This window comes from Heptranchias perlo, chromosome 7 (genome assembly GCF_035084215.1).
Source record: "Heptranchias perlo isolate sHepPer1 chromosome 7, sHepPer1.hap1, whole genome shotgun sequence".
In the NCBI taxonomy this organism is placed as follows: domain Eukaryota; kingdom Metazoa; phylum Chordata; class Chondrichthyes; order Hexanchiformes; family Hexanchidae; genus Heptranchias; species Heptranchias perlo.
This window is the reverse complement of record NC_090331.1, coordinates 57,920,154-57,946,657: the sequence shown is the minus strand read 5'-3', so window position 1 is coordinate 57,946,657 and position 26,504 is coordinate 57,920,154. Positions and strand designations below refer to the sequence as shown.

Sequence of the window (26,504 nt, the reverse complement as noted above, 5' to 3'; positions counted from 1 at the left end):
ATACCTTGAAATCTTCTCAAATAAACTAGATATGAAGTGTCATTCCTTGGGTCATTTGGGGCATAATTTGCTTACCTGGGTTACAGTCTGTCAGGAGTGAGCAAATAGAAAGTAGAACCTTTGAAATGGTCAGAGCTGGGCTCCAGTTGTCTTTCAGAATGTCCAGACAGATTACTCCCTGACTGTTGATATTGCAGTGATAGATCCTGGTCCGGAAAGTTACCTAAAGATAACATGCAAAGACAAATATTTGTTCCATAGAGCCAACAGAACATTTAATAATGCTGTCAATGGTGACACAAGTTATATGTAAATTATGTCACTAACAGTGTGCTCATCTCTAGGGCCGAAAAGGAAGCCTTAACCTCCAAGGGAAGGAAAATGGGTTGAGGTGAAAGGAAGAAAGGGATAAGAAATTGAATCTATAAAGAGATGTAGTGGTAGCAGTAGTCTTAAGTTTACAAGAATATTTAATCACGCAAACTATGTGAAGTAAAGCAATTATGGAATGAATTGCACATTTTCCTTGTTTGGAATGCAATTTCAACATATATAACTGGCTGCAGCATAACCACCACCCTATAGAAATAAAAACAGAAAATAATGGAAATATAGAGCATGCCGATCAGCATCTGTGAAGAGAACAGACAAGTTATGATGTTTTGGGTATGTATCCTTCATCAGATGGATAAGATGGTTGTACCAGCAGGTTGTTTCTTGGGATGGGGACAAGACGGGACGGGACCCACCTCAAGTTGGAATACTGCCCTGGCATGGTGGTCTGCACCCATGGCGTCAGCATACTTTTTTCATCCGCCAGACACCTTTTTTAAATGCTGTTCATCTGTTATATCTCTCAGTTCTTAGGAAGGGACTATACCTGAAATGTCAAAATCAACTGCTTTCTTGTGACAGATGCTGCCTGACCTGCTGTTGTTTTTCTGCCTTAACCCTTCATCAGAACTGGATGTAAATGGGTAAAGATTGGACAAGGGGGAGAAAGGATAGAATCTAAATAAGAGGAAATTATCCTTTAGAGGTACCGTAACTTCAACTATGTAGCCTTTTATCTCAAAATTGCTTTCCTTACAGATTCAATCCAACATTCAATAAGTGCAATATTCTCTTCATGTTACCATAACTCGTTCTCTGCCTGCGACAAAAATAATATTTCTATCAGGGTAAGGTCAACAAATTCAGGAATGGCTGCTTAGAAGATATAAAAATAAATATTAATAGCTAGGAACTATTTGATGGCTATTAAAAATAGAAATGTGAAAGAGTATCATGCTCAATTAGTGCACAGAGATGGACTGTGAATAAGATTAACATATCTTATCCTCAACAGTAATATCGGTTCAAGCGTATTTAGCTTAACTCTTGGTCTTAATCCCCTTCATCTCCCACTTATCTTTTGGACACCAAAGTGTGTTTTTCTTAAATTGACTCTTTAATGTGTTGAATTGTTTTAATTTGGACTTAGTCGCAGTTTCAGTGATTAAATGGATCACATTATATGGTCTTCAGAAACAGCAGAACAAAATCTAAATAAGCACTGATTTAACAGGAAATTTCCAAGTATTACAATTTTATTTATTTTTGAATTTGTACACAGAACTGTAGAGTTTGGACAAAGTACATATAATGTCATGTTTCTTTGGAAAGTTTGGTTCCAGTCAGGAAATACCAATTGAAAATATATTCTCAATTTATTTATACGGAATGCTCACTGAAACCTTCTTTAACAAATGAATCAAAATCTAAAAAAATGTAAATGTTGGAGTAAATTATTCTGTGAATTTTACAATATCACTGTTCTTTGCTATTGTAAGATGGGAGAGGAAAACAGAATTCAATGTATGCATGAACTATACAGAATTTAGTATATAAAAGAAAGCTTGGAGCAAAGTAGTTTTTTGTTAATGTCCCTTACTTAATAAAATGATTGTAACCTTAAAGCCATGTTGCCTATGATAGACGTATTCAGCAACGGATCACCCAACTTTAGAATATCATTTGAAAATTTAGACTGACCACTCAGAAATCATTGGAATATTGCACGGCAAACCATACCACTATTTGAAAATGTATTTAGAGAAATTTCATGAAGTGTCAAGCATTACCTTTGGTGGTTTGAATGGATAGTCAGATGAGAAAGTGATGTCCAGAAAAAAAACACCTCCCTCATAAACTGAGCCAGGAGGACCTAGTATGGTAGATCGCCACTCATATATATTGTCGCCTTTTGGACCAGCACTGAAACAAATCCATTAAAAGTATGTTAAACATATTATTTGCAACATTTCGGAAGAGTTAACCCCATGAATGTAGTCGTCTTGTTCCTATTGAGCTTAACAAATCAATACATAAGAAACATCAAGGTTTTAATGTGTTTTTTTTGAAAAAGTACAGCTTCTGCATATGCTATCTTAACGCAACTAGGCATGATAGCAATGTCTGACACCATAAGCAGAAATTGTAATCAGTTTCAAATGGTTTTTAACAACAGATAGACAATAAGACATTGGTGAACAGCAAACAAACTCTGCACAAGCTAAGATAAATTATCAGTCCCTATAATCTACAGGTATGTTGCATGACCCAAGTTTCAAACCCAATATCCTCACCATCACAAAGACCATTTAATTCTATCTCTACAACATTGCCTGTCTCCTTCATTTACGTCAATTTCTTCTTTGCTAAAATCCTATACATGCCTTTGTCACCTCCACTCATCTACTCCAGTGCTCTCCTTGCTGGCCTTTCCCCCTCTACCTTCCATAAACTCCAAATTGTCCAAAACTGTACTGCACATATCTCACTCTCCATTCATGTCTTCACTGACCTATGCTAGCTCCCCATTCCCCAGGGCCTTAAATCCATGGCCTTGCCCCAACCTATTGTTGCAATCTCCTCCAACCTACATCCCATTCCTGAATCCAGCCATTAGTGCATCCCCTTCCCTCCCTCTGCCTGACCATTGATGGCAGAGCCTTCAGGCACCCAAGTTCTACTCTCCAATTTTCTCCCTAAACTTCACTGGCTCTCTGCATCTCTCTCTCCTTTAGAATACAAATTGTTAAAATTACACAGTAATGACACAGGATTTTGTCACAATCATGCTACTGATTATTATGTTCCAAAACTGAAAAGCAAATATACTTAAGTTTATTCATTGCACACTGTAATTATGGCAATCTAAAAAGTACTGTATTTTAAAAACTACTTCTAGCAATCAATATCCAAAAGGAAAATACTCTACATAAACACATGTGTGTGTATGTATGGGGTAGATATATGCTTGTGCTTGCAATCTATAGTCAGTCAAAGAAGAATAATACTCCACATAAATACAATTAGGTGCACGTGCATGCATAACACACATGCACTTCCATTCATTCACCAACACCTGAACAACAGTGGCATTTCCTACTGATCCCACCTTCCAGTAAGAGTTGGCAGTTCTTTTTCAAATGTTACGTTTTCCCAAAAGAATGACATCAAAGAGATTCTTGCTGCAACGTCCTTTACTAGCACTAATGGGAAACAACTGAGCTGATGTCTTCGCAAAAGAGTATGGCCTAATGGAGGGATGCCAGGTTGTTCAGAATGCCCAACAGATACTCTAGGTCCTCTTACCAGCACCTGCACCTAAAAAAGTGAAATTCACTTTGGTAAATATAGTGCTGGTGGTGGCTTCTCTATGATATTTGAATGACCGTTATATAGAATGGTTCTTCAAAAGCACCCAAGCTTTACATGGTACCAAAAGAAAGCTAGCAGGTCAGGGTGTTAGAGGCAGTGTTGCCTGACTGGCTGCAACCACCAATCATTTCCACAGGGCCTAGCACACCTATCTGCCAATGACTGTGGTGGCCTGTCTTCTTGGGATTTGGGTTAATGAGAAGCAGATGCAGAGCTGTGCCATCTGCTATAATGACATCCATGGCTACCATGCAGCAGAGGGCTGGCACACCCAGAATAGTCAGCTGTGGCCTGAAACTTGGCAGCACCTCATTCAAATGCTGACCTATGGGGATAATGCTGTGGAGGGCCACAGAAGGCAACCCTCCTTGGAAAAACCTCATGCAACACAACCTCAAGAAGCCAAACAGATGGCTGGGTGCTGGACTGAGTCATCATTGTTTGCACCTCAGGTTCATTACCTTCCCTCAAACAACACAGTAAAGATTGGGAATTCACTAAACAATTAAATGTCTAAGAAGGCAGCACCATAGCCAGCTTTCCTAACATTTTTTTTGTTAAAGTTTGCTAATTAAATACTGACAAATCTGATAGAGAATTTTAAAAAGCACTCACAAAATGCAGCAGGCATTCTCTTTGTATTACTTTGATAAATAAATATATGAAAAGATAGGCAAGGAAAGACCATCAGGCCCACTAATCCCACACTATCCGATGCCTTGGACATCGTTTACCCTCTCCCAAGCAATACTATCTTCTGGGAGAAATAAAGGAAATGAAAAAAGGATAAGCCAATGACCAATTCAGGAAAAACTCTCTGACTCCCTAAAGCAATCAAGCAAGGTCTAGGAAATTGCTAATGCCCATGTCTCGTCACCATCACAACTAACTAACAATTTACCCCATAACTAGAAATATCCTTTCTTTGGTGACTTGTCAAGTTTCCTTTCAAAGACATGCAGTAACCACATACAAGTCTTGGCTGTTTGTTCCAGAGAACAAAAACATTGGGGGGCAAAAAAACTTCCTGGCATTTAACCCAACAAGTTTGATAGATGTGACCTCTGGTGCTACCATTCCTATTCAAAACCACAGCGTATCTGGTCCCAACATTTTAACAATTTCAAATCATATCATCTCTAAGCCTGCTTTTCTCCCTACTATGCATCTCCAACTTTTGGAGCTAATTCCCATAGCTAAGAGGTGTAAGATTTGGCGACTTCCTGGCCATAATCCTCTCCAGAGAATTGATACCCTTCACCAAATGCAGGGACCGAAACAGGAGCCTCATATAACCAAAGTGTTGTACTCTATTTTGTACTCTGTAATCCTAGCGAGACTGCCTAAAGCCCTATTTGCTTTCCCTACAGTCACCTCACATTGCTTGGTCACATTAAATGACATGGCAACAGGAACCTGAGAAGACCATGACCACAAGGTCCAAGTCATAGCCACATCTCTAGAGTTGTCCGCAATGCCAACAGCACAAAAAAAATCTACTTCATCTTTTCTCTCCATTTCACCACCACAAAAAGTCATCCATTAAGCAGTAAAACAGAGGGTAATCAAATCAAGTGACATTTCAAATTCCCAAGTCTCAGTACTATATATTTTTTTGTTCTGGAAGAAGTAGAAAATCAGTTCATAACAGTGATAAACTAATTACATTAGCTCTCAATTTTTATTGCTGAGCTGCATTTTATGAGCTGAACCACACAGATCTATCCTGTTCTGCAACTTTCACCATCAAGTCAATAGCTTTTATTTTTTCTCCATGGCTGAGAGAGCATACCAGCACTCTCATTTGTTTTACATAATTAAATGACCTAACAAGGTGCATCTACTGTAGCATATATTTCAAAATCTGGTCCTGATGATTGTTGGGGGACACAAAAGATGTAAGAAATGGTGCTCTGGTATCAGCTGCCAAATTGTATGTTTCCCAAAGTCTAACCCAAACCCAACAACTTTGGCTCAGCAAGTGGTAGTTAACTACGTATTTCAACAACTGGACACAAAAGATAGCTTCACTGTTTTATTCAAACCATCCAAATTGATGCAGTCTATTGCAATGTTTCTGAAGTAGCTCCGGATATAAAAAATGGAGACCTGTGATGCTCCTCCATTCATATGTTATAGAAAACTCAGAACTATATTAGGAGGAAGAAAATAGAAGGAAGCCATCTTTAACAAATCTAGTGTTCTCTCTGGCTTTGGAGCGTAGGTAGTTGAGGAGGTTGAGGTAAGGTTTCTTCCGCAACCTGTCAAACTGGGCATCGCTTGGCTGTACAGATTTCACAGGTGATTCAAGTGGCCAACAGTAACAGAAGGCCACATTTTGTTGAAGATTTCCACCTTCTACTACTTCTCTTATCCTTCTTAGGCCAATGTACATAAAATGATATTCCCAAGTTAAGGAGCTGAATTTCTAACTTGAAGGATGGAAAGCATTTGAGAATGCATGCTTGTGATATTCAAAAAGAATAGAAAAAAAATGATTCAAGAGTGTCAGCTTGTAATGCTGTGCAAGAAAAAGAGTGTGTTTGCAAGAGAGTGATCGGAGGAAATTGAAATAAATTTTAAAAGATAAAATGAAAAATGTGCCCAGGTAACAAAATGAAAAGCTAGTATTCAAGGCTCGCATGAAGCATATACACCGGCGTAGACCAGTTAGACCGAATGGCCTGTTTCTGTGCTGTAAATTCTATGTAATTCTACTGCCTACAAAATAAACCTCAAAAGTAATTAATTGGCTGTAAAGCAAGTTACTGAGAACATGTCAGACACTATACATATGCAAATGTTTGTTCTTTTTCCACTGAAGTCAGGTCCAGTATATATACAATCGCACACACTGCAGCTGAGAGAGTAAGCAAGACCACTTGAAGAAAAGTCCATCATTCTATTGCAATAGTTACCAAGTTGCTATAGTCATTTTTATAACTTTATGTTTAGAGATACTAGAATACTTAGATATAATACTGTTGCTGCCATCCTGAACACTTAGAGGAAGGTAAAAAAAAAATCTAGTTTCAAAGCAATTCACAGAATTGTTTTCTCCATATACTTTCTTTTTAAAAAGCAGCCAATTTGATGCACATTAGGTGAGTACTTAATTCTCAAATTATATCCTAATGAAGCATTTACCCAGTACACACTTCTGATACTCCTTTCCCTGACATACAGGAAACAACAAGGGACAAGGGGAAATATAAGGCTCGTTACTACAGTGTGGCACAAAGTTGTTTGATGTGGATACCTTCCCACAGGGAAAGGACTCATCATCAGCCATACTGATGAGGGTGGTGACTAAAGCTTGCGTTTTTTTTTTAAAAAGAGCAGGACTTCCACAAAATAACTCAAGTAGTCAGCCCCTATGCATACCAAGATGGATGCATTCCAATTCTAAGGTTGCATAAATTTGTGCATCATCACCACTAACAGGTCCCAAAATTAAAACTTATCCAAACACTTAATTGCTGCAGCTGTGGATAGAAAAAAAAAGTCAATAATCCCGAGTTTGTGGGTCACCACAACAGCAAGATTATGCTGACATTGGGTTCTGAACATGAAAATCACTATTAAGTCTTTAAGGAATACTATATGGGAACATCTTGACGCAAATTGATAAAGGTTTTAGAGCTGAACTTAAGGTCTGGATTGGGTAAATCTCTTTAAAAATGGTATCAGTTGCTTGCTTCCAAATGCTGAGAAACAGTACAATAGGTATTTCAATACAGCACTCAATACAGCACACTATTAAGTATACTGATTTTCTGCAAACACTTCAAAAAACAGCACAAAATAAGAAATAGGACAAAAAAGTAATTCCTTCTGCTCATTTAACCTCCACATACAATGGAGCCTTAATTATCTCCCATAATGGAGGGGCCACATACCCACTTCAGTCCTTTCCAGCAGCACTCAATTCCATTGGTCTTGCTGGCAAGATCATATAGTGCAGCAAAGCTGATCCACCAATGAAAAACTCCTTAGTGCACCTGCCAAACCCACAAACCCAACAAGTCAAAAACAATCTTGACCCAAAATGCACCCTTCCCCAAGTAACAAAGGTGAGTATGAAAGTTAGTATGTGCTTACGTCAGTGATTCCATTGACATTCTCGATGGAGGTGGCAAATTCAAAAATTAATACATTGCTGAAGAGGAGTGTAATTGAGACTAGCACGGAATTGGCTGGCAATTGGAATGCTGAAAAGTGACCCCTTATTCATTTAGTGCTCAATTATGTAGATAGGTCCCTGTGGTTGGTACCAGGGGATCATTTCTTGTAAGCTGTCGGAGGTCTGTGGCAAGCACAGTGATTGGAGTGGCAGGTGAGTGCCCGAAGGAGCCTGTAAAAATTGGCTTATGGCTGTGCAGCACCAAGTGATTTTGAAAGAGAAATAGAACCAGAAACTACAATGGTGTAACCACTTAGCCAGAACCAACATTTGTTGATTGCAGACTGCTGGCTGAACCTATAGCTTGAGCCAATAGTAACAGGTAATGAACGTAACGAAATGTACTGTATCTGTAACCGGTAATGACTGTAATGCAAGGAGGCATCCTAGGGTGCCATGAACTGTATTTACAATATGGTGCGACTTTACCGGGACTGTTGATTTGTACTGTATGTACCATTGCAAATTGTATGACCTATATTGTATTGTTTGAAACGTGACTTGAATTGCATTGTATGTACATTAACAAATTTTATGAATAAAGTTTATTTGAAATATAAACAAAAAGGGTGGCTCAACTAATTCACTTTATGGGAATGATTTCATAAATGCTTTCTGACACACCTATATGCTAAACTAGATCTTGTTGAGAAGTAACCATCTTTGACATTCTTACACCCATGACTGCCTTGATTGGCCAGTTGCATTGAGTCCCTGTGTTAAGCCTGGACTGGGCTGCCTACTTAGAAACATTACACAACAATGGATGGCAACAGATGTATCACAAGTAGTAGTAGCTGGGGAGGGTCAACCATTTAGAGCCTTCCCGCCATTGTATACCAAGGGGCTGCAATCAGAGAAACCCCCCGGGCAGAATGTAAAATTCGAATTGATGTAATGTACCTGTAATGAATCTGTAATCCAAAATCTGTATTGAGTGTAATGCAAAGAGACACCCGAGAGTGTCATGAACTGTAATTATGTACAATGTTTTCGTTGAACTGTACTTGATGTAACCTGCAAATTGTATAATCCTTATTGTGTACGTTTGGAATGTAATATGACAACTGTTTTGTATGTTTTGCTATAAATTTTATGAATAAAGTTTATTTTATGAAAAAAAGTAGCTGGGGAGGGTCCATGGCAGTCTACATTAAATCCAGGAGACTGCATTAATTGTGGCAAGTGTATGGGAGGGGGCTCTACTCAAGATGTCATTGCAGAAAACAGGAAGCACTTTGCAGGCTGAAATTACATAAAACCTGTAAAGCCTTCAAAAGAACTTCCTCTGAAAATGATTGCAGAAAACGATTTTGACTGTTTTTCAACGAGCAGAAAACTAAGTAATAATGAAAACTGTAGATCGGTTACTAACAATCAGAAAAAGCAACAGGAGTGAGACCTTTTAAAAAGCAGAGTGGTGAAAGATCAAGTCTGACTGCTCAGGGCATGACTTTCTTATAAGGGATTGGATTCCAAGTAACTTTCATTGGTTCAGTAACAGCAATATATATTAAAATGTGGAGGTTGAACTAGTTAAGTTTCTTTTCAATTTCTATCTTTTACTGTTCATGTGCCTCACAATATAACCAAAATATACAAATTCGATAAATCGGTCTTCACATTTTGCATGGGCCAAGCCAATCGCTCTGTATGCCTTAACAAAACATGACTATTAATGTCTGCAGTTAGTGAACATTAAACTTGATTTCTTCAATCAAATCAAGCTATGTGTCTTTCATAATTCTCTAACCATGGTAAGTATACTTGCAAAATACAAAGCACGTGTCAGACAACCAAATGTCTTCTGAACCTCAGAATTGTTCATAAAAAAATCTAAATGCTAAAAAACAGAATCTGAGAAAATGCATCATAATGTGCAGGATTTATAAACAAAGAGTTCACATTAAATCCAAAACGGCACAAGAAATTTGAATGCATACTTCTCAATTGTTCAACAGTGGAGCACGAAGATTTTTTTTCCAATAATTTAAAGTAGTTTAAATTTTGCTGTCCTGCTGTTGATGCAGGTACTTTGCTTTTCCTATTCCTTCAGCCATAGTTATGAAAGATTTAAATGTTTTATCAATCATCTTCAAGATGACACACAGAAAAAGCAGAGAGATAGTAGAAAGCGAGCGAGTGACACACGGTTAAAGAAAAAGAGAGACAGACAAAGAGCAAGCACGAACACATACAAGGCACACCGTACACTAAAATTTTCTTGATTCAAACCCCCAATCAACAACTTAATCCTTAAAACATTGGCCACAGTATTTCTTACACTGATTACATGGAGCTCTGGCCGCTTCAGGATGAAGGTTGACTATTGGTAAAGGCTGAAAGAAAATACTACTGGATTTTAATAATTTTCAACTAGCAAGTAAAACATGGAATGAGAGAACATGGTTAACTCATTATTCACCATAAGATGTTCAAAGACAGCAGTGACATGATACATTAGTGTGCCTAATCTCTTGGTCTTGAAATGAAAAAAACTTTCATGTCATGAAGCAAATTAGACTGTATATTTATTCCTTTCACAGATTAAATTGCAATGAGTAGCATAAAAGGAATATGTCAATCACTCAATCCTGCAGAAAACTCACCTCCACATCTCCCTCCAGAATATCCGTTCACTCATGAACAATCCTTAATGCTCGTGACATTATTGTGGATGATTGCATGGAAACCCTGGGTTTCACTGAAACTTTGCTCATGGATGGCAACACCTTGCCCCGTATAAAAGCCTCCCCACCTGACTATACTTTTCTCCCTCAGCCCCGCCCAAAACACTGATGGTAGTGTGGCCATTATCACCATGTCACACATTAGCCTCTCCCTCTAATCCTAAGGCACCCTATCCATTTGAGCACCTCACCTCGTTCCACCCCTCTCACCTCTTCCTTTAAAAATCCTCATTGTCTACTTAACCCTCTTAGCCCCATTCTGAGTTTCACCCCAAGGTATCCTCATTCTTGCCTCCTTCAATCCCTGCACTGAGCGACTCATCATCCTCGATGATTTCAATCTCCATCTCGGTTCTCCTTGCCCTCTCTCCTCTGAATGTATTACCCTCCTATCCTCCAGATACCTCTTCCTCCATATAAACTCTTATACCAATATTCACAACCAAAGCCCATGGCTTTGACTCCCATGATTTCGATCACTGACAAGATCCTCTCCGACCATCTCCTTGTATCCCTCACCACCCACACCCCCTAACACCTTCCAAGCCCGCTTCCTCTGGCTTCGCCCCTGGGAAAAAAAAACTTTTCCCCAAGTCACTTATAACTACACTTTCAAACTCCCAACTGTCTCGCCTTTTGTCCTCCATTCACCATGATTTGCATCTGTCTTCACAAAACAGGGGGACCATGCAGAGATTGTAGTTAAGGAGGAGGAGTGTGAAATATTGGATGGGGTAAACATATCAAAAGAGGAAGTATTATGGGGTTAAGCAACTTTGAAAGTAGATTAAATCACCAGGCCCGGATGAAACGTATCCCAGGCTGCTTTTTTCCAATCCTCCCTGGCTGCAGGCATGGTGCCAGGAGATTGGAAGACTGCTAACATTGTACCGTTGTTTGAAAAGGGAGAAAGAGATAGACCGAGCAATTATAGGCCAGTCAGTCTAACCTTGATAATGGGCAAATTATTGGAATCAATTCTGAGGGGCAGCATAAATCATCATTTAGAAAGGCACGGTTAATCAAGGACAGTCAGCATGGATTTGATAAGGGAAGGTCATGTCTCACTAACTTGACTGAATTTTTTGAGGAGGCAAGGAGGATCGATGAGGGCCTCGTGTTGCATGTAGTGTACATTGATTTTAGCAAGGCTTTTGACAAGGTCCCACATGGCAGCCTGGTCAAAAAAGTAAAATGTCCATTGGATCCAAGGGAAAGTGGCAGGTTGGTTCCAAAATTGGCTCAGTGGCAGGAAGCAAAGGGGAATGGTTGACGGGTATTTTTGTGACTGGAAGGTTGTTTCCAGTATGGTTCCACAAGGCTCAGTACTAGGTCCCTTGCTTTTTGTGGTATATCTTAGTGATCTGGACTTGAATGCAGGGGACTTAATCAAGAAGTTTGCAGATGAATCAAAAATTGGCAGTGTGGTTGATAGTGAGAAGGAAAGGTGTAGACTGCAGGAAGATATCAATGGACTGATCAGGTGGGCAGAAAAGTGGCAAATGGAATTCCATCCTGAGAAGCGTGAGGTAATGTATTTGGGGAGGGCAAACAAGGCACGGGAGTACACAATAAATGGGAGGATACAGAGAGGTGTAGAGGAACAAAGGGACCTTGGAGTGCATGTCCACAGATCCCCGAAGGTAGCAGCACAGGTAGATAAGGTGGTTAAAAAGGCATACGGGATACTTTCCTCTATTAGCCGAGATATAGAATATAAGGGCAGGGAGGTCATACTAGAACTGTATAAAACACTAGTGAGGCCACAGCTTGAGTACTGCATACAGTTCTGGTCACCACATTACAGGAAAGGTGTGATTGCACTAGAGAGGGTACAGAGGAGATTTAAAAGGATGATGCTAGGGCTGGAGAATTTTAGCTACGAGAGAAGATTAGATAGGCTGGGGTTGTTTTCTTTGGAACAAAGGAGGTTGAGGGGAGTTTTAAAATTATGATGGGATTAGATAGATTGAATAGGGAGGACCTATTTCCCTTTGGCAGATGGGTCAGTGACCAGGGGGCATAGATTTAAAGTAATTGGTAGAAGGATTAGAGGGGAGCTGAGGCGAACATTTTTCACCCAGAGGGTGGTGGGGTTCTGGAACTCACTGCCTGAAAGGGTGGTAAAGGCAGAAACCCTCAACTAATTTAAAAAGTACTTACTTGGATGTGCACTTGAAGTGCCGTAACCTACAGGGCTACAGACCAAGTGCTGGAAAGTGGAATTAAGCTGGATAGATCTTTTTCGGCTGGCACGGACATGATGGGCCGAATGGCCTCCTTCTGTGCCATAACTTTCTATGATTCTATGATACCTCTGCAGCTATCAATTTGCTCAACTATTCCCTCATCTCCACCAATGATGCTGTTCACCCCAAGAAAAGCTTTACTGTCTCTCCCTTCCCTCTCTGGTAGGGCTCCCAAATTCACTTTCAAGTCCAAGAAGCACGGACTTAAGCATTTATGGCACACAGTGGGTTTAACCATCCATCATCAGGTCTGACTCAACCACATCAAACGTCATCTGGCCTCAATCTCCTTTACCAAAACTACCCACTATTTCAGGATCATCCCGGAGAGCAAAAATAACCCTGTGCTTCTTTTCTCCATTATCAACCATCTCCTTAAACCCCCCTCTCCTACAAGTGTTTGGAGTTCATGAACTTATGTCACAAAGACGCCATCTGTTCAGTTGTCTCAGCTGCTTCTCCTCTCCCTTGTCCACTAAACCAAACCTCCCACGTGCACCGTCCATGAACCAGTATCTTTCTGGTTTCTCTCCTACCTCCCCTCATGACCTCTGATTTAAACTTGTCGATGAGACCCACCTCCTCTTCCTTTGACCCCATTTCCTGTAAACTGCTGACCACCCAACTTTCCTTCCCGGCCCCATGCCAAATGACATTACAAATTATTCCCTCTCCTCAGCTAGTGTCCCACCTCCATTTCAAAGCCACTGTCATCACCCCCACCTCTCTCGATCCACCCCATTGTTTTGGTGGTGTTAGACTGCTTGTCCGACATCCGGTCTTGGAATAGCCACAATTTCCTCTAGTTAAACAGGGGTAAGTCTGAAGTCATCGTCTTCGGCTCCCACCACATTCTCTGTACCCTTGCCATCGTTTCCATCCCCCTCTCCAGCCACTATCTCAGGTTGAATCACACTGTTCACAACCTCAAGCCGAGCTTCCAAACCCATATCCTCTCCATCGCAAAGACTGCCTACTTCCACTCCTGAAACAGCGCCTGCCTTTGCTCCTCCCTCAACCCATCCACTTCTGAAGCCCTCATCCATGCCTTTGTCGCCTCCAGATTCAACTATTGCAAGGCTCTCCTGGCTGGCCTCCTGTCCTTCACCCTTCATAAATTTCAGCTCGTCCAAAACTCTGCGGCTCATTTCCTATTCTGCTTCAAATCCCTCTCAAATCACTGTGCCTGTCCTTGCTGACTTACATTTGGCCCAGTTCCCCAAAGCCGCAAATTTAAAATCCTATTGTTTAAATCCTTTCATGGCCTCATTCCTCACATCTCTCTAACCTCCTCCAGCCCTACAATCCTCACCCCCACATTCCAAACTCTGTTCTTCTAACTCTGGACTCCTGTGCATCCCTCCCCACCTTTGCCCCACCGTTGGCGGCAGTACCTTCAGCCGCCTGGGCCCCACATTCTGGAATTGCATTCCTAAACCCCTCCAGCTCTCCACCTCCCTCTTCTCCTTTAAGGCCATAAGAGATAGGAGCAGGAGTAGGCCATTCGGCCCCTCGAGCCATGGCTGATCTGATTTTTACCTCAACTCCACTTTCCCGCTTTTTCCCCCCATATCCTTTGACTCCATATCCTTTGACTCCCTTGCTGATCAAAAATTTGTCTAACTCAGCCTTGAATGTATTCAATGACTCAGCCTCCACAGCTTTTTGGGGTAAAGAATTCCAAAGATTAACGACCCTCGAGGAGAAGAAATTCCTCCTCATTTCAGTCTTAAACGGGCGACCCCTTATTCTGAGACGAGTTTTCAATTCCCCCATGAGGGGTAACATCCTCAGCATCTACCCTATCGAGTCCCCTCAGAATCTTGCATGTTTCAACAGGATCTCCTCTCATTCTTCTAAACTCCAATGAGTATAGACTCAACCTGTTCAATCTTTCCTCATAAGACAACCCTTCCACACCCAGAATCAACCTAGTGAACCTTCTCTGAACTGCCTCCAATGCAAGTAGGTCCTTCCTTAAATAAGGGCACCGGAACTGTACGTAGTACTCCAGGTGTGGTCTCACCAGCACCCTGTACAGTTATAGCATGACTTCCCTGCTTTTATAATCCATCCCCCTAGAAATAAAGGCCAATATTCCATTTGCCTTCCGGATTACCTGCTGCACCTATATGTTGACTTTTTGTGTTTCATGTACGAGGACACCCAGATCCCTCTGTACCGCAGCGTTTTGTAGTATTTCTCCATTCAAATAATATTTTGCTTTTTTATTTTTCCTCCCAAATTGGATGACTTCACACTTTCCCACATTATATTCCATCTGCCAAATTTTTGCCCATTCGCTTAACCTGTCAATATCCCTTTGCAGACACTTTGTGTCCTCATCGCAACTTGCTTTTCCACCTATCTTTGTATCAGCAACAAATTTGGCCACAAGTCACTCTGTTCCTTCATCCAAGTCATTGATATATACTGTAAATAGTTGAGGCTCCAGCACCGAGCCCTGCGGCACCCCACTAGTTACAAATTGCCATTTTGAAAATGACCCTTTTATCCCGACTCTTTGTTTTCTGTTAGTTAGCCAATCCTCTATCCATGACAGTATATTACCCCCAACACCATGAGCTCTTATCTTGTGCAGTAATCTTTTATGTGGCACCTTATCGAATGCCTTTTGGAAATCCAAACATACTGCATCCATTGGTTCCCCTTTATCCACCCTGCCCGTTACTTCCTCAAAGAACTCTAATAAATTTGTCAGACATAATTTCCCCTTCATAAAACCATGATGACTCTCCTTGATTGTATTGAGTCTTCAAATGTCCTGCTATTTCTTCCTTAATAATGGATTCTAACATTTTCCCAATGACAGATGTTAGCTAACTGGTCTATAGTTACCTGCTTTCTGACTCACTCCCTTCTTGAATAGGGGTGTTACGTTTGCGGTTTTCCAATCCGCTGGGACCTTTCCAGAATCTAGTGAATTCTGGAAGATTACAACCAAAGCATCCACTATCTCTGTCGCCTTTAAGACCATCGGATGCAAGCCATCAGGTCCAGGGAACTTGTCAGCCTTTAGACCAGTTAGTTTACCTGATTGTTTTTAGTTCCTCCCTCCCCTTTGCCCCTTGATTTTCTACTATCATTGGTACATTATTAGTGTCTTCTACTGAAGACAAATACAAAATATCTGTTCAATTCCTCTGCCATTTCCTTGTTTTCTATTGTTATTTCCCCAGTATCATCCTCCAAGGGACCAATGTTTACTTTAGCTACCCTCTTCCTTTTTATATACTTGTAGAAGCTTTTACTGTCAGTTTTTATATTTCTTGCTAGTTTACTCTCAATTTATTTTTTCCCTCTTTATTATTCTTTTAGTCATCCTTTGCTGGTTTTTAAAGTTTTCCCAATCTTCGGACTTACCAATAATCTTTGCCATGTTGTATGCTTTTTCTTTTAACCTGATACCATCCTTTACTTCCTTAGTTAGCCACGGTTGGTTCACCCTTTTTGTGGAGTCTTTCCTTCTCACAGGGATATATTTTTGTTGCGAGTCATAAAATATCTTTTTAAATGTTTGCCACTGCGTATCCACCATCATACCATCTAATCTATTTACCCAGTCCACTTTAGCCAATTCTGCCCTCATTCCTTTATAATTGCCCTTATTTAAGTTTAATACAGAAGTTTCAGACCCAAGATCCTCGCTCTCAAACTGGATGTGAAATTCTATCATGTTATGATCACTGCTTCCCAAGGGACTCTTTATTTTGAGATCATTAATTACTCCTGTTTCGTTACCCATTACCAGATCGAAAATGGCCTGTTCCCTGGTTGGTTCCCCGACGTATTGGCCTAAGAAACAGTCCCTAATACACTATGAACTCCTCCTCAGGGCTATTTTTGCCAATTTGATTGGTCCAATCTATGTGAAAGTTAAAATCGCCCATGATTATCGCATTACTTTTTTTTTACAAGCCCCCCTTATTTCCTGATTTATATTTTGCACTACAGTGTAGCTACTGTCAGGGGGCCTATATACTACTCCCCACCAGTGATTTCTTTCCCTTGCTATTTCTTACCTCCACACAAATTGATTCAACATCTTGATCTTCTGAACCAAGATCATTTCTCATTATTATACCAATTTCATCCTTTATTAACAGAGCTACCCCACCACCTTTACCTTTTTTCCTATCCTTCCGAAATGTTAAATAACCCTGAATATTTAGCTCCCAACCTTGGTCACCTTGCAACCACGTCTCTGTAATGGCCATGAGATCATACCCATTTGTTTCTATTTGTGCCGTCAATTCATCTATTTTATTACGAATGCTGCGTGCATTCAGATAAAGAACCTTTAATTTTGTCTTTTTACCATTCTTTCCTACCCCGGCCCCATTTGCTAGTGCACTCTTGTGTTTGTATGCTCTGTCCCTTCCTGACACACTCTGTTTATCATTACCCCCATCACTTTCCTGTACTACTTCCTTGTCTTTTCTCTTTATCAATCTAAACTTCATCCCACCTGAGCCCTCCCTCCCTCTATTTAGTTTAAAGCCTTCTCTACCGCCCTAGTTATTCGGTTTGCCAGAACACTGGTCCCAGCATGGTTCAGGTAAAGCCCATCCCAATGGAACAGCTCCCTCTTTCCCCAGTACTGCTGCCAGTGCCATCCTTAAAACCCACCTCTTTGACCAAGCTAACCTCCCCTAGTATTTCCTCCTTTGGCTTGGTAGCCATTTATTTTATTCCGCCTTTGTGAAGAACCTTGAAATTACAGCCTGAAATTACGCTGTGGGATACTAGTGTACAAATGCTCAAAGTTTGTCTGAAATTCCTCTCCCCTCTATTTTTCCACAGACTTAACCCTTCTACTAAACAGCGGAGAGAAAAATTTCGGACAAACACATTAAGTATTGTACGTTCGTATTTCTGTGACCCAATTTCAGGGTGACAGTATTTATTGAGGTGGGCTATAAAGAATACTTGCTTATACAGCACAGATGAGGGGTCAGAAATATTGCTTCTGTTTAATACCATCTAGCTTCAGATTTACTCCTGATGCATTTTGAACAGCTTTTAAACGAAGAAAACTTCTAAATAAGAACCATGACTGAAAAATGAGTAAGAAATTGAAATAGAACAATAGAAGGATAGATGTTTTCTTATAAAAAAAAATCATAGCGAGAGTATAATGTTGCCTACTAACGAGTACATGCTGCAGTTGGAGTCTCTGAAAGCTAGGTAAATGAAAATCCTGCGTAAGTAAAATCTACAACAGCTTATATGAAGTTAGGATTCTAGAAAGATCCATTAGCTTTATTTCACTTTGCAATCTAAGATATAACAAACAGCAAACAAATATTTTTATCATCTCCAAAATATGGCGTATGAAATTAAATATTTTTAATAAAGTTTGATTTAGCTCATCTCCAAAAAGACGGTAGATTATGGCAAAGCATGGTTATGACACTTAAAACATCAAGTTATCACAATAGTCATAGTACATTATGTCAGTATAACCATGTTGTTAAATAGTTATGGCTGAATTAGATGGCATGAATTATAAAATTAACAAGCCTCAAGCAAGAACTGAGTCAAAAATAATTCTCCAGAGCAACAGCTATGATCATCAAAAGTAGTTACGGATATGTCAAACTAACTCCTTTAGAAAGTGCTGGATGGATGCCTCATTGCAAAAGAACTTGATGGTGACACATTTTGAAGAAACCACATCTATTTTACTTCTAGTAAAATGAATTAATTCAAGAGACAATGGCCCCAATATTTATGGGGAGGTGGGGAGGGTGCGGAGGGGAAATCCGTAAATCGCGGAGGTCCTGCCGGATTTAACGGCAGGACTTCATTATCATTTTCTTCTTCCGTGTCCCGCCCGGCAGCCGGCCAGATTGACAGCCTGGACAGCTGCCGAGCAGGAAAGCCAGTGGCAGGAGGCCGCAGCTAGGGATCATTGGAGACGTCCCCTGGCAATCGGGAGAGATTGGGGCTTGGTGGGAGTAGGGGTCGGTGGGGGGGTGTCAGAGCCTGGCAACCAGGAGGCAGGGAGAGATCGGGGGTCCTGGTGCGAGGGGGCTGTCAGCCAATTGCGGAGCAGGCCGGAGATCGGGGGTTTACTGAGGGGGTGGTGGTCGGCTGATCATGGGGCAGGCCTATTGCTGCAGCAAGGAGAGGCCGATCGGCAGGAGGGAGGCTGAAGGTTTGGTTGAGGGGCCGAGGGAAGCACTCCTGCTCTTCCTGGCCCACAAGAAGTGCTCTAAAATGCATTTACCTGCTGGAGCTGGCTGCTCCCGTCTCTATTTCGCAGCCAGGTTTCCCGAGCCCTAGGAAATCTGGCCGGCTGCTGTTAAATTTAAATAAGGCTCCCAACTGCCCTCGTAAAATTACTGTTAGGATACCATTATACTTCTAGTGTTTTACTTGATCACCATTAGTAACTAGACATTTGCTAGTACTTTCATTGTATCAACTAAATACTTTTGCATTGTTTTTTATTATTAGCAATTGTGTTGATTAGATTAAATACAACTGTACAAATATATTTCTTATAATTAGCATGGAAAATGGCCTTCAGATCTCACAACTTGGTTGACAGTTACAAATGCCACACTGTGACCGCTGGCTACCATCCAGTTTTCCAAGAGAAACTCTAAATATTTTTAGTAAAGCTAACAGCAAACATCCCTTCAGCCAGCTGGTGGCAAGTGTCCAATTACACCACCCAGCAAGTTAATAAAGCACATTAAGACAGCAAGCTTGCTCCCCCTAACACACAGAAACACCCCAATAACCAATTAACTTTTCACCTTTAGACTGTTAGAATGTTAACCATTAAAAAGTCAGTGAATGGTTAGTTCATCACATGAAAATGAACAGAATTGAATGAAACTTGAGATTAGTGCATGAAATTCAAAATTTTTGTAAGAAATTCAGTACAAATTCTTTATGAACAATAGTAAAATAATTACATAATGTTACATTACCCAAGTGCTTTCTGTTAAAATACTGTGCATTTTCTCAAAGTTTCAATTTCCAATCAGAGCAATCAGCTATTTATCCTGTACACACAGATGAGGCACACCACATGTTATTAAAACAAAAAAAAACTAAGCTGGCCATGAATTTCTTGGTTGGGATATGGAATATGCAATATGCAAACAGGAACAGCAGAAATCTAATGGAAGGAAGGAGTAGATTTATGCTATAGTATGGTTAGACCATATTTGACCAGCAGCTAAACTTAGCTATCTGAAAAGGACCTACCACAGCACTCACCCGAGTTGAGAACCTGGATTTCTTTTTTTTATAAAATATATAAAAAGAATTGCACTTATGGAACTTTAGGCCTTCGTTGAGGGTTCTATAACAAGGGGACATAGATTCAAGGTAAAAGGCGGGAGGTTTAGAGGGGATTTGAGAAAGAACTTTTTCACCCAGAGGGTGGTTGGATTCTAGAACTCACTGCCTGAAAGGGTTGTGGAGGCAGGAACCCTCACAACATTCAAGAAGCATTTGGATGAGCACTTGAAATGCCATAGCATACAAGGCTACGGACCAAATGCTGGAATATGGGATTAGAGTAGACAGGGCTTGATGGCCGGCGTGGACACGATGGGCCGAAGGGCCTCTATCCGTGCTGTATAACTCTATGACTCTATGAAACATCTCAAAGCACTTGGCACAGAAAATTATTTTGAGTGCAGCAACTTTTATAGGTCAACATTAACTGTAATTTGCCCAAATAGTGTTTTTTTGGGTGGCGGGGGAAGGAAATGCTTTACTTTCAAGAATTTCTCTTTCCTCCCCGGTACTAAATTTACTTTTAAACAAAATGGCGATGGATTTGTGCCATCCTGTGTACTTTTGTCAAAACTAAATCCAGGTTTCTACTGATTTAGAAGTTTAAAAAAATCTATTGCATCAATGATTGCTGGTTTCTATTCTTATAGCAAAGAATTAAGTTATTTCCAGTAACTGAACCACATCCACACTAATAAATATTTTGCAATTTTGAAATATATTCTCTGAAAATTCATTCTCAGTCTCATGCAGCTACTGTACTTTAGCTCCCAACTTTGCAACAATGAACAATTTACTACAGCAAATAATAAAATGCTTGGGCTCCCAAGGACTGCAATTGTGAGGGTAGAATGTGTTTGCCTTTTACGTAGTACTTAAGAGGATAGGTCCTTTACTAGTGACCTCAAAAGAGATTATACAATAGCAGTATTCAACCCACATGGAGATGATGCAACCTGAAACAAACTGCAGACACACTTGTACATTGGCACCTGTTTAGCTTGGAGCAGTGTTAGTGCACAAGTCAGGATTAGCACTGTAAATACATGGAGGTTGCACACAGTCAGATACCACTCGCCAGAAGTCCAAACTAAACAAGCAGCAGTATACAAGTGTCTTATGTTTATGTTGAGCATAAAAGCCAAAATACTGTTATAGTATTTAAATTAACTGCTACCGGCTTCAGTGGCATTGTCCCATTTTCATTCGTATGGGGAAGGGGAAGTAACAGAAATAATAGCTTTGCATACTCCTGCTGTTCTGGCTGTCCTGTTACTAATTCACTATGTCACTTGACTTAAGTGCTTCTATGAACATACATATTTCCCCTCCATGCATCCTCTCTAAAAAAAGGGCATGCATAATACATGAATGCAAACTATTTAGTCATGTGCATTCTTATGCAGGTGATTTCTCTTTTTGGAAGGGACACTTATGGTAAGTGAGGGGGGGGCGGGGGTAAAGGAGAAAGACATGAGCATGAATTATCAAGAGAATCAGTTATTAGTTTAGTAGACAGTGTCAGCTTGGCCCAATGGGTAGTACTCCTATCTTTGAATCAGAAGGTTGTTGGTTCAAACCTAACTCGACCACATCATCTAGACTGCCACTTCAATGCAGCACTGAGGGGGTGCTGCATTATTGAAGGTGTCATCTTTCAGATGAAATGTTAAACCAAGACCTTGTCAGTCTGCCCAGCAAAAGATCCTATGTCACTTCTTTGAAAAGTGGCAGGGAATTGTCTTAGTGTCATCCCTCAACCAAAACTGATCAAGTGGTCATTCAGACCATTGCCGTTTGTGCATAGCAAGCTCACACAAATTAGCTGCTGCAATTGCCTACAAAATAGCGACTAAGTATTCTTTGGATGTTAAGTATTTGACATCGAGTCTATGAAAGCCGCTGTATAAATGCAATTTCCTTTTTTAAAAATTTGCAGAAGCTGCTGGGAGCACTCCAGAGCTAATTCAGAATCAAAGAATTCAGCAGATTTGTAATGGCAATGGGAAACTAAATTGTGGGGCAAATCTAGCCTCATGTTGCCATTAAAAGACAACGTTTTTACCTACAAGCCCAGAAGTGAAGTGGGCAGAAGTCAAATACTCAGGTACATTCTGTCAAATGCACACTCCTTAAGTCACCTGTCCACGATAAACCACCTGATGAGTGTGTTATTTAGGAAATAGTTGTTTTAAATGACTACACAATAATCAGACAAAATGGATTTAACCTTAAAAATATTTGTGCTTTCACACATTAAAGCTATCTACAATGACAATTTGATGGAAAAAAATTGAAGGCCAAGTATATATGTGCTTTGCACTTTGACCAAACATCATAAACTTCAAAAAGATAGAATGGTGGTTAAAGATGTATGACTTTCATAAGTCTACAATATAACAGAACATAACATGGGTTAAAGCCTGCAATGTAATATGACGTAACGTAGGTTTCAGTAGAGTTCCGCAAACTTAACATTCCTCAAGCTGCGATTAAGGTAATGAGACAAGTAGCCCTCTGCTTTGCTGATGGCAAACAAATGACAAAAAAGTTACAGCTTGTATTAACAGTCTGGCAGGACTGTGTTCTCGTATAGCTGCTTTTAATCAATCATTTTGTACATCAGTTTTTTTTTAAAATGGTAATCTATACATTAAGCACAAGAAAACTAGGTTGTAAAAATACGGAAGCCATGCAAACACTACTTTAATCCACTATGGAAAGCCTTGCTTTCACTTCAATTTTAAATTTAATTGAACAGACACAAACAAGTAATATTTCAAAGGGTATCTAACAACCAGTATTCCAATATATCTTTCTCTTCTGTTTCTATAGCTATTGCTCATAAACCAGCCATAGCTCAGAATCCCCCTGAAGAACCCTTACAGCACGCAGCATCACTCACCCTGCCCATCGTAAGCACAAGCATAGGTACATCCACTTGGAAATTTAAGTAGTGAGCTTAAGCAGTTCTTGGACTCCTACGGCACTGAAGGAGAGCTCTCAACCAATCGTGCCTATGCAAGAATTATCGAAGGAGTTCCATTCCCCTCCCTTTTTCCAATACCCTTCTAATTATTTTTTTCATTATTTACCCACTTTTTTTAAAAAAGCCATTATGGGATTCTGCTTCCACTTTTGTTTCTGATAGGGCAACCCATGTCCTAACAACAGCCTGCATTTAGAAAAAATTCTAACTTTTCCTTTCGTTCTTTTAATAATGATCTTAAATTGATGCCCTCTAGTTACAGACTCACTGGCCAGTGGAATTGTTTTTTCCCGATTTACTTGATCAAAATTGAGGCATTCTGAACATCCGCAGCCTTCTGGGGAGTGAATTCCAGAGTTCTACTATCCTGTGTGTGAAAAAGTACTTCCTCATTTCCCTCCTAAATGCCCGAGCTCTAATTTAATTAGGACCCCCTCGTTCTAGATTCCCCACCAGAGGAAATAGTTTCTCTATCTATCCTATTGAATCCTAATTTTAAACACCTCGATCAGATCACCCTTCAATCTTATATACTCACGGGAATACAAGCCAAGTTTATACAACCTGTCCTCATAATTTAATCCTCTAAACCCCGGTATCATTCTGGTGAATTTGCACTGCACCCCCTCAAAAGGACAATTTCTCAATCCTGAGGTGCGGTGCCCAAAACAATGCAGTAATCCAGGAGGGGTCTGACCAAGGCTCTATACAACTGAAGCATAACTTCATCTCCTTTGTAATCCTGCCCACTTGAGATAAAGGCCAACATTCCATTAGCCTTTTTGATTGCTTTTTGTACCTGTCTTCTAGCTTTAAATGATTTGGACTCCAAAATCTCTTCGCTCCTCTACAGTTCCTAGTATCTCACCATTTAGAAAATAGTTCAATTTATCTTTCTCAGCTCCAAAGCGGATGATTCCACACTTGCCCAATTTAAACTTCATCTGCCATAATTTTGTCCGCTCACTTAATCTGTCTATGTCCCTTTGCAACTTCTTGCTCTCATCTGCATTACCTGCATCTCCTAATTAGTGTCATTCTTCAGCTGCAGAGACTGTAGTGCAGAGGATGTTGTTCTGGCCCACTGCGTATTGTGCACGTGGGCCGGTCCGTTGGTGAAATGGGCAGGTCAGCCACTTGCAAGTTTCCATGAGGAGAATCTGGCTTACTGTCCATTGTGACTGAAAAACTATTTTTGCTGTGATATCCTCAGGATTATCGTCAGTCTTGTCCTCTGGCGCTGGCTGCAGATGAGTCTTGCAGGAACCGTGCCCCGTAAAATTGCCTGAAGGGTTGCCTTTGAGATTCGTAAGAGAAATACCCTATAAACTGCTTGAGGATGCCCTAGGGAACACCACTGTAAACCTTCCTACAGTCTGAAAAACAACTGCTAGCCACGAATCTCTGTTTCCTGTCACTTAGCCAATTTCATATCCATGCTGCCACTGCCCCTTTTATTCCATGGGCTTCAATTTTGCTGACAAGCCTATTTGGGTGGATCCCTTTGTTAAAAGTAAGGCTGTAAGGTAAAGGAGGCTGTAAAAGTGAAGCCGATGGGCTCGATATTAGGAGGGCGGCGGGTTCGCGATTGGGCGCATGGGTAACGCGCCCGGTGAAATCAGTCTGCCCCGCGCGCGATCACAGCCTAATTGGATCCACTTACCTGGTCTTCCAGGTTCCCCGCTGCTGAGCTGCGCGTCAGGCAGACTGCGCGCATGCGCAGTAAGGTCTGTCAGCTGGAGGAGCTCTATTTAAAGAGGCAGTCCTCCACTAACTGATGCAGCAAGAAATAGGAAAAATTACAGCATGGAGCAGCCCAGGGGGGGAAGGCTGCTCCCAGGTTTAATGATGCCTCACTCCAGGTCCTACTGGATGGCATTTATTACCCATCCCTAGTTGCCCTTGAAAAGGTGATGGTGAGCCTTCTTCTTGAACCACTGCAGTCCATGTGGTGAAGATACTCCCACAATGCTGGTACTTAAGGAGTTCCAGGATTTTGACCCAATGCTGATGAAGGAACGGCAATATATCTCCAAGTCAGGATGGTGTGTGTCTTGGAGGTGGGGGTGTTCCCATACACCTGCTGTCCTCGTCCTTCTAGGTGGTGGAGGCCGCGGGTTTGGAAAGTGCTGTCAAAGGAGCCTTGCTGAGTTACTGCAGTGCATCCTGTAGATAGTAGACACTGCAGCCACAGTGCACCAGTGATGGAAGGAGTGGCTGTTTAAAGTGATGGATGGGCCAATCAAATGGACTGTTTTGTCCTGAATGGTGTTAAGCTTCTTGAGTGTTGTTGCAGCTGCACCCATCCAGGCAAGTGGAGAGTATTCCTGCACACTCTTGACTTGTGCTGTGTAGGTGGTGGAGAGGCTTTGAGGAGTCCGGAGGTGAGCCACTTGCCAAGAATACCCAGCCTCTGACCTGCTCTAGTTGCTACAGTATGTAGCTGGTCCAGTTGAGTTTCTAGTAATTGGCAATCCAGGATGTTGATAGTGTCAGATTCAACAATTGTAATGCCACTGAATGTCATGGGGAGATGGTCAGACACTCTCATACTAGAGAGTGGCACTTTTGTGGTGTAAATGTTATTTGTCACGTATCAGCCCAAGCCGAATGCTGTCCAGGTCTTGCCGCATGCGGGCGTGGACTGCTTCATTAACCGAGAAATTGCAAATGGAGCTGAACACTGTGCAATCATTAGTGAGCAACCCTATTTCTGACCTTATGATGGAGGAAAGGTCATTGATGAAGCAGCTGAAGATAGTTGGGCCTAGAACATTGTCCTGCAACCACAACCATCTTCTGTTGTGCCACGTATGACTCCAGTCACTGGAGCATTTTCTTCCTGACCCCCATTGACTTCAGTTTTACTCTGGCTCCTTGGTGCCATACTCAGTTGAATGCTGCCTCGATGTCAAGAGCAGCCACTCTCACCTCACCTTTGGAATTCAGCTTTTTTACCCACGTTTGGACCAAGGCTGTAATGAGGCCTGGAGCTGAGTAGTCCTTGCGAAACCCAAACTGAACTTCGGTGAGCAGGTAATTGGTGAGTAAGTGCTGCATGATAGCACTGTTGATAACTCTTTCCATCACTTTGCTGATGATTTAGGCTGGCGGGATGATAAGTTGCAGGGTTGGATTTGTCCTTTTTGTGGACAGGATATACCTAAGCAATTTTCCACATTGGCAGGTAGATGCCAGTGCTGTAGCTGTATTGGAACAGTTTGGCTAGTTCTGGAGCAGAGACCTTTAGCACTACAGTTGGTGTTTTGTCAGGACCCGTGGTCTTTGCTGTGTCCAGTGCATTCGGCCGTTTCTTAATATCACGTGGAGTGAATCGAATTGGCTAAAGACGGGCATCTGTGATGGTGGAGATCTTAGGAGGAGGTCGAGGAGGATCATCCACTCAG

General features: G+C 41.1%; 1 protein-coding gene across 5 annotated transcripts in view; it reads right to left on the bottom strand.

Annotated features, from left to right (window-relative positions):
- Positions 1-26,504, bottom strand: part of ube2e3 (ubiquitin-conjugating enzyme E2E 3 (UBC4/5 homolog, yeast)) — a 132,982-nt gene that overhangs the window by 37,824 nt on the left and 68,654 nt on the right. For 4 of the 5 annotated variants that reach the window (XM_067987661.1, XM_067987663.1, XM_067987665.1 and 1 more), the window contains 2 exons: positions 2,124-2,256; positions 76-223 (listed from right to left, as the gene is read on the bottom strand). In XM_067987661.1, coding sequence (XP_067843762.1) covers positions 76-223; positions 2,124-2,256 — 281 coding nt within the window. The remainder of the gene's footprint in view (positions 1-75; positions 224-2,123; positions 2,257-26,504) is intronic. The other variant, XM_067987664.1, reaches the window with a different exon arrangement.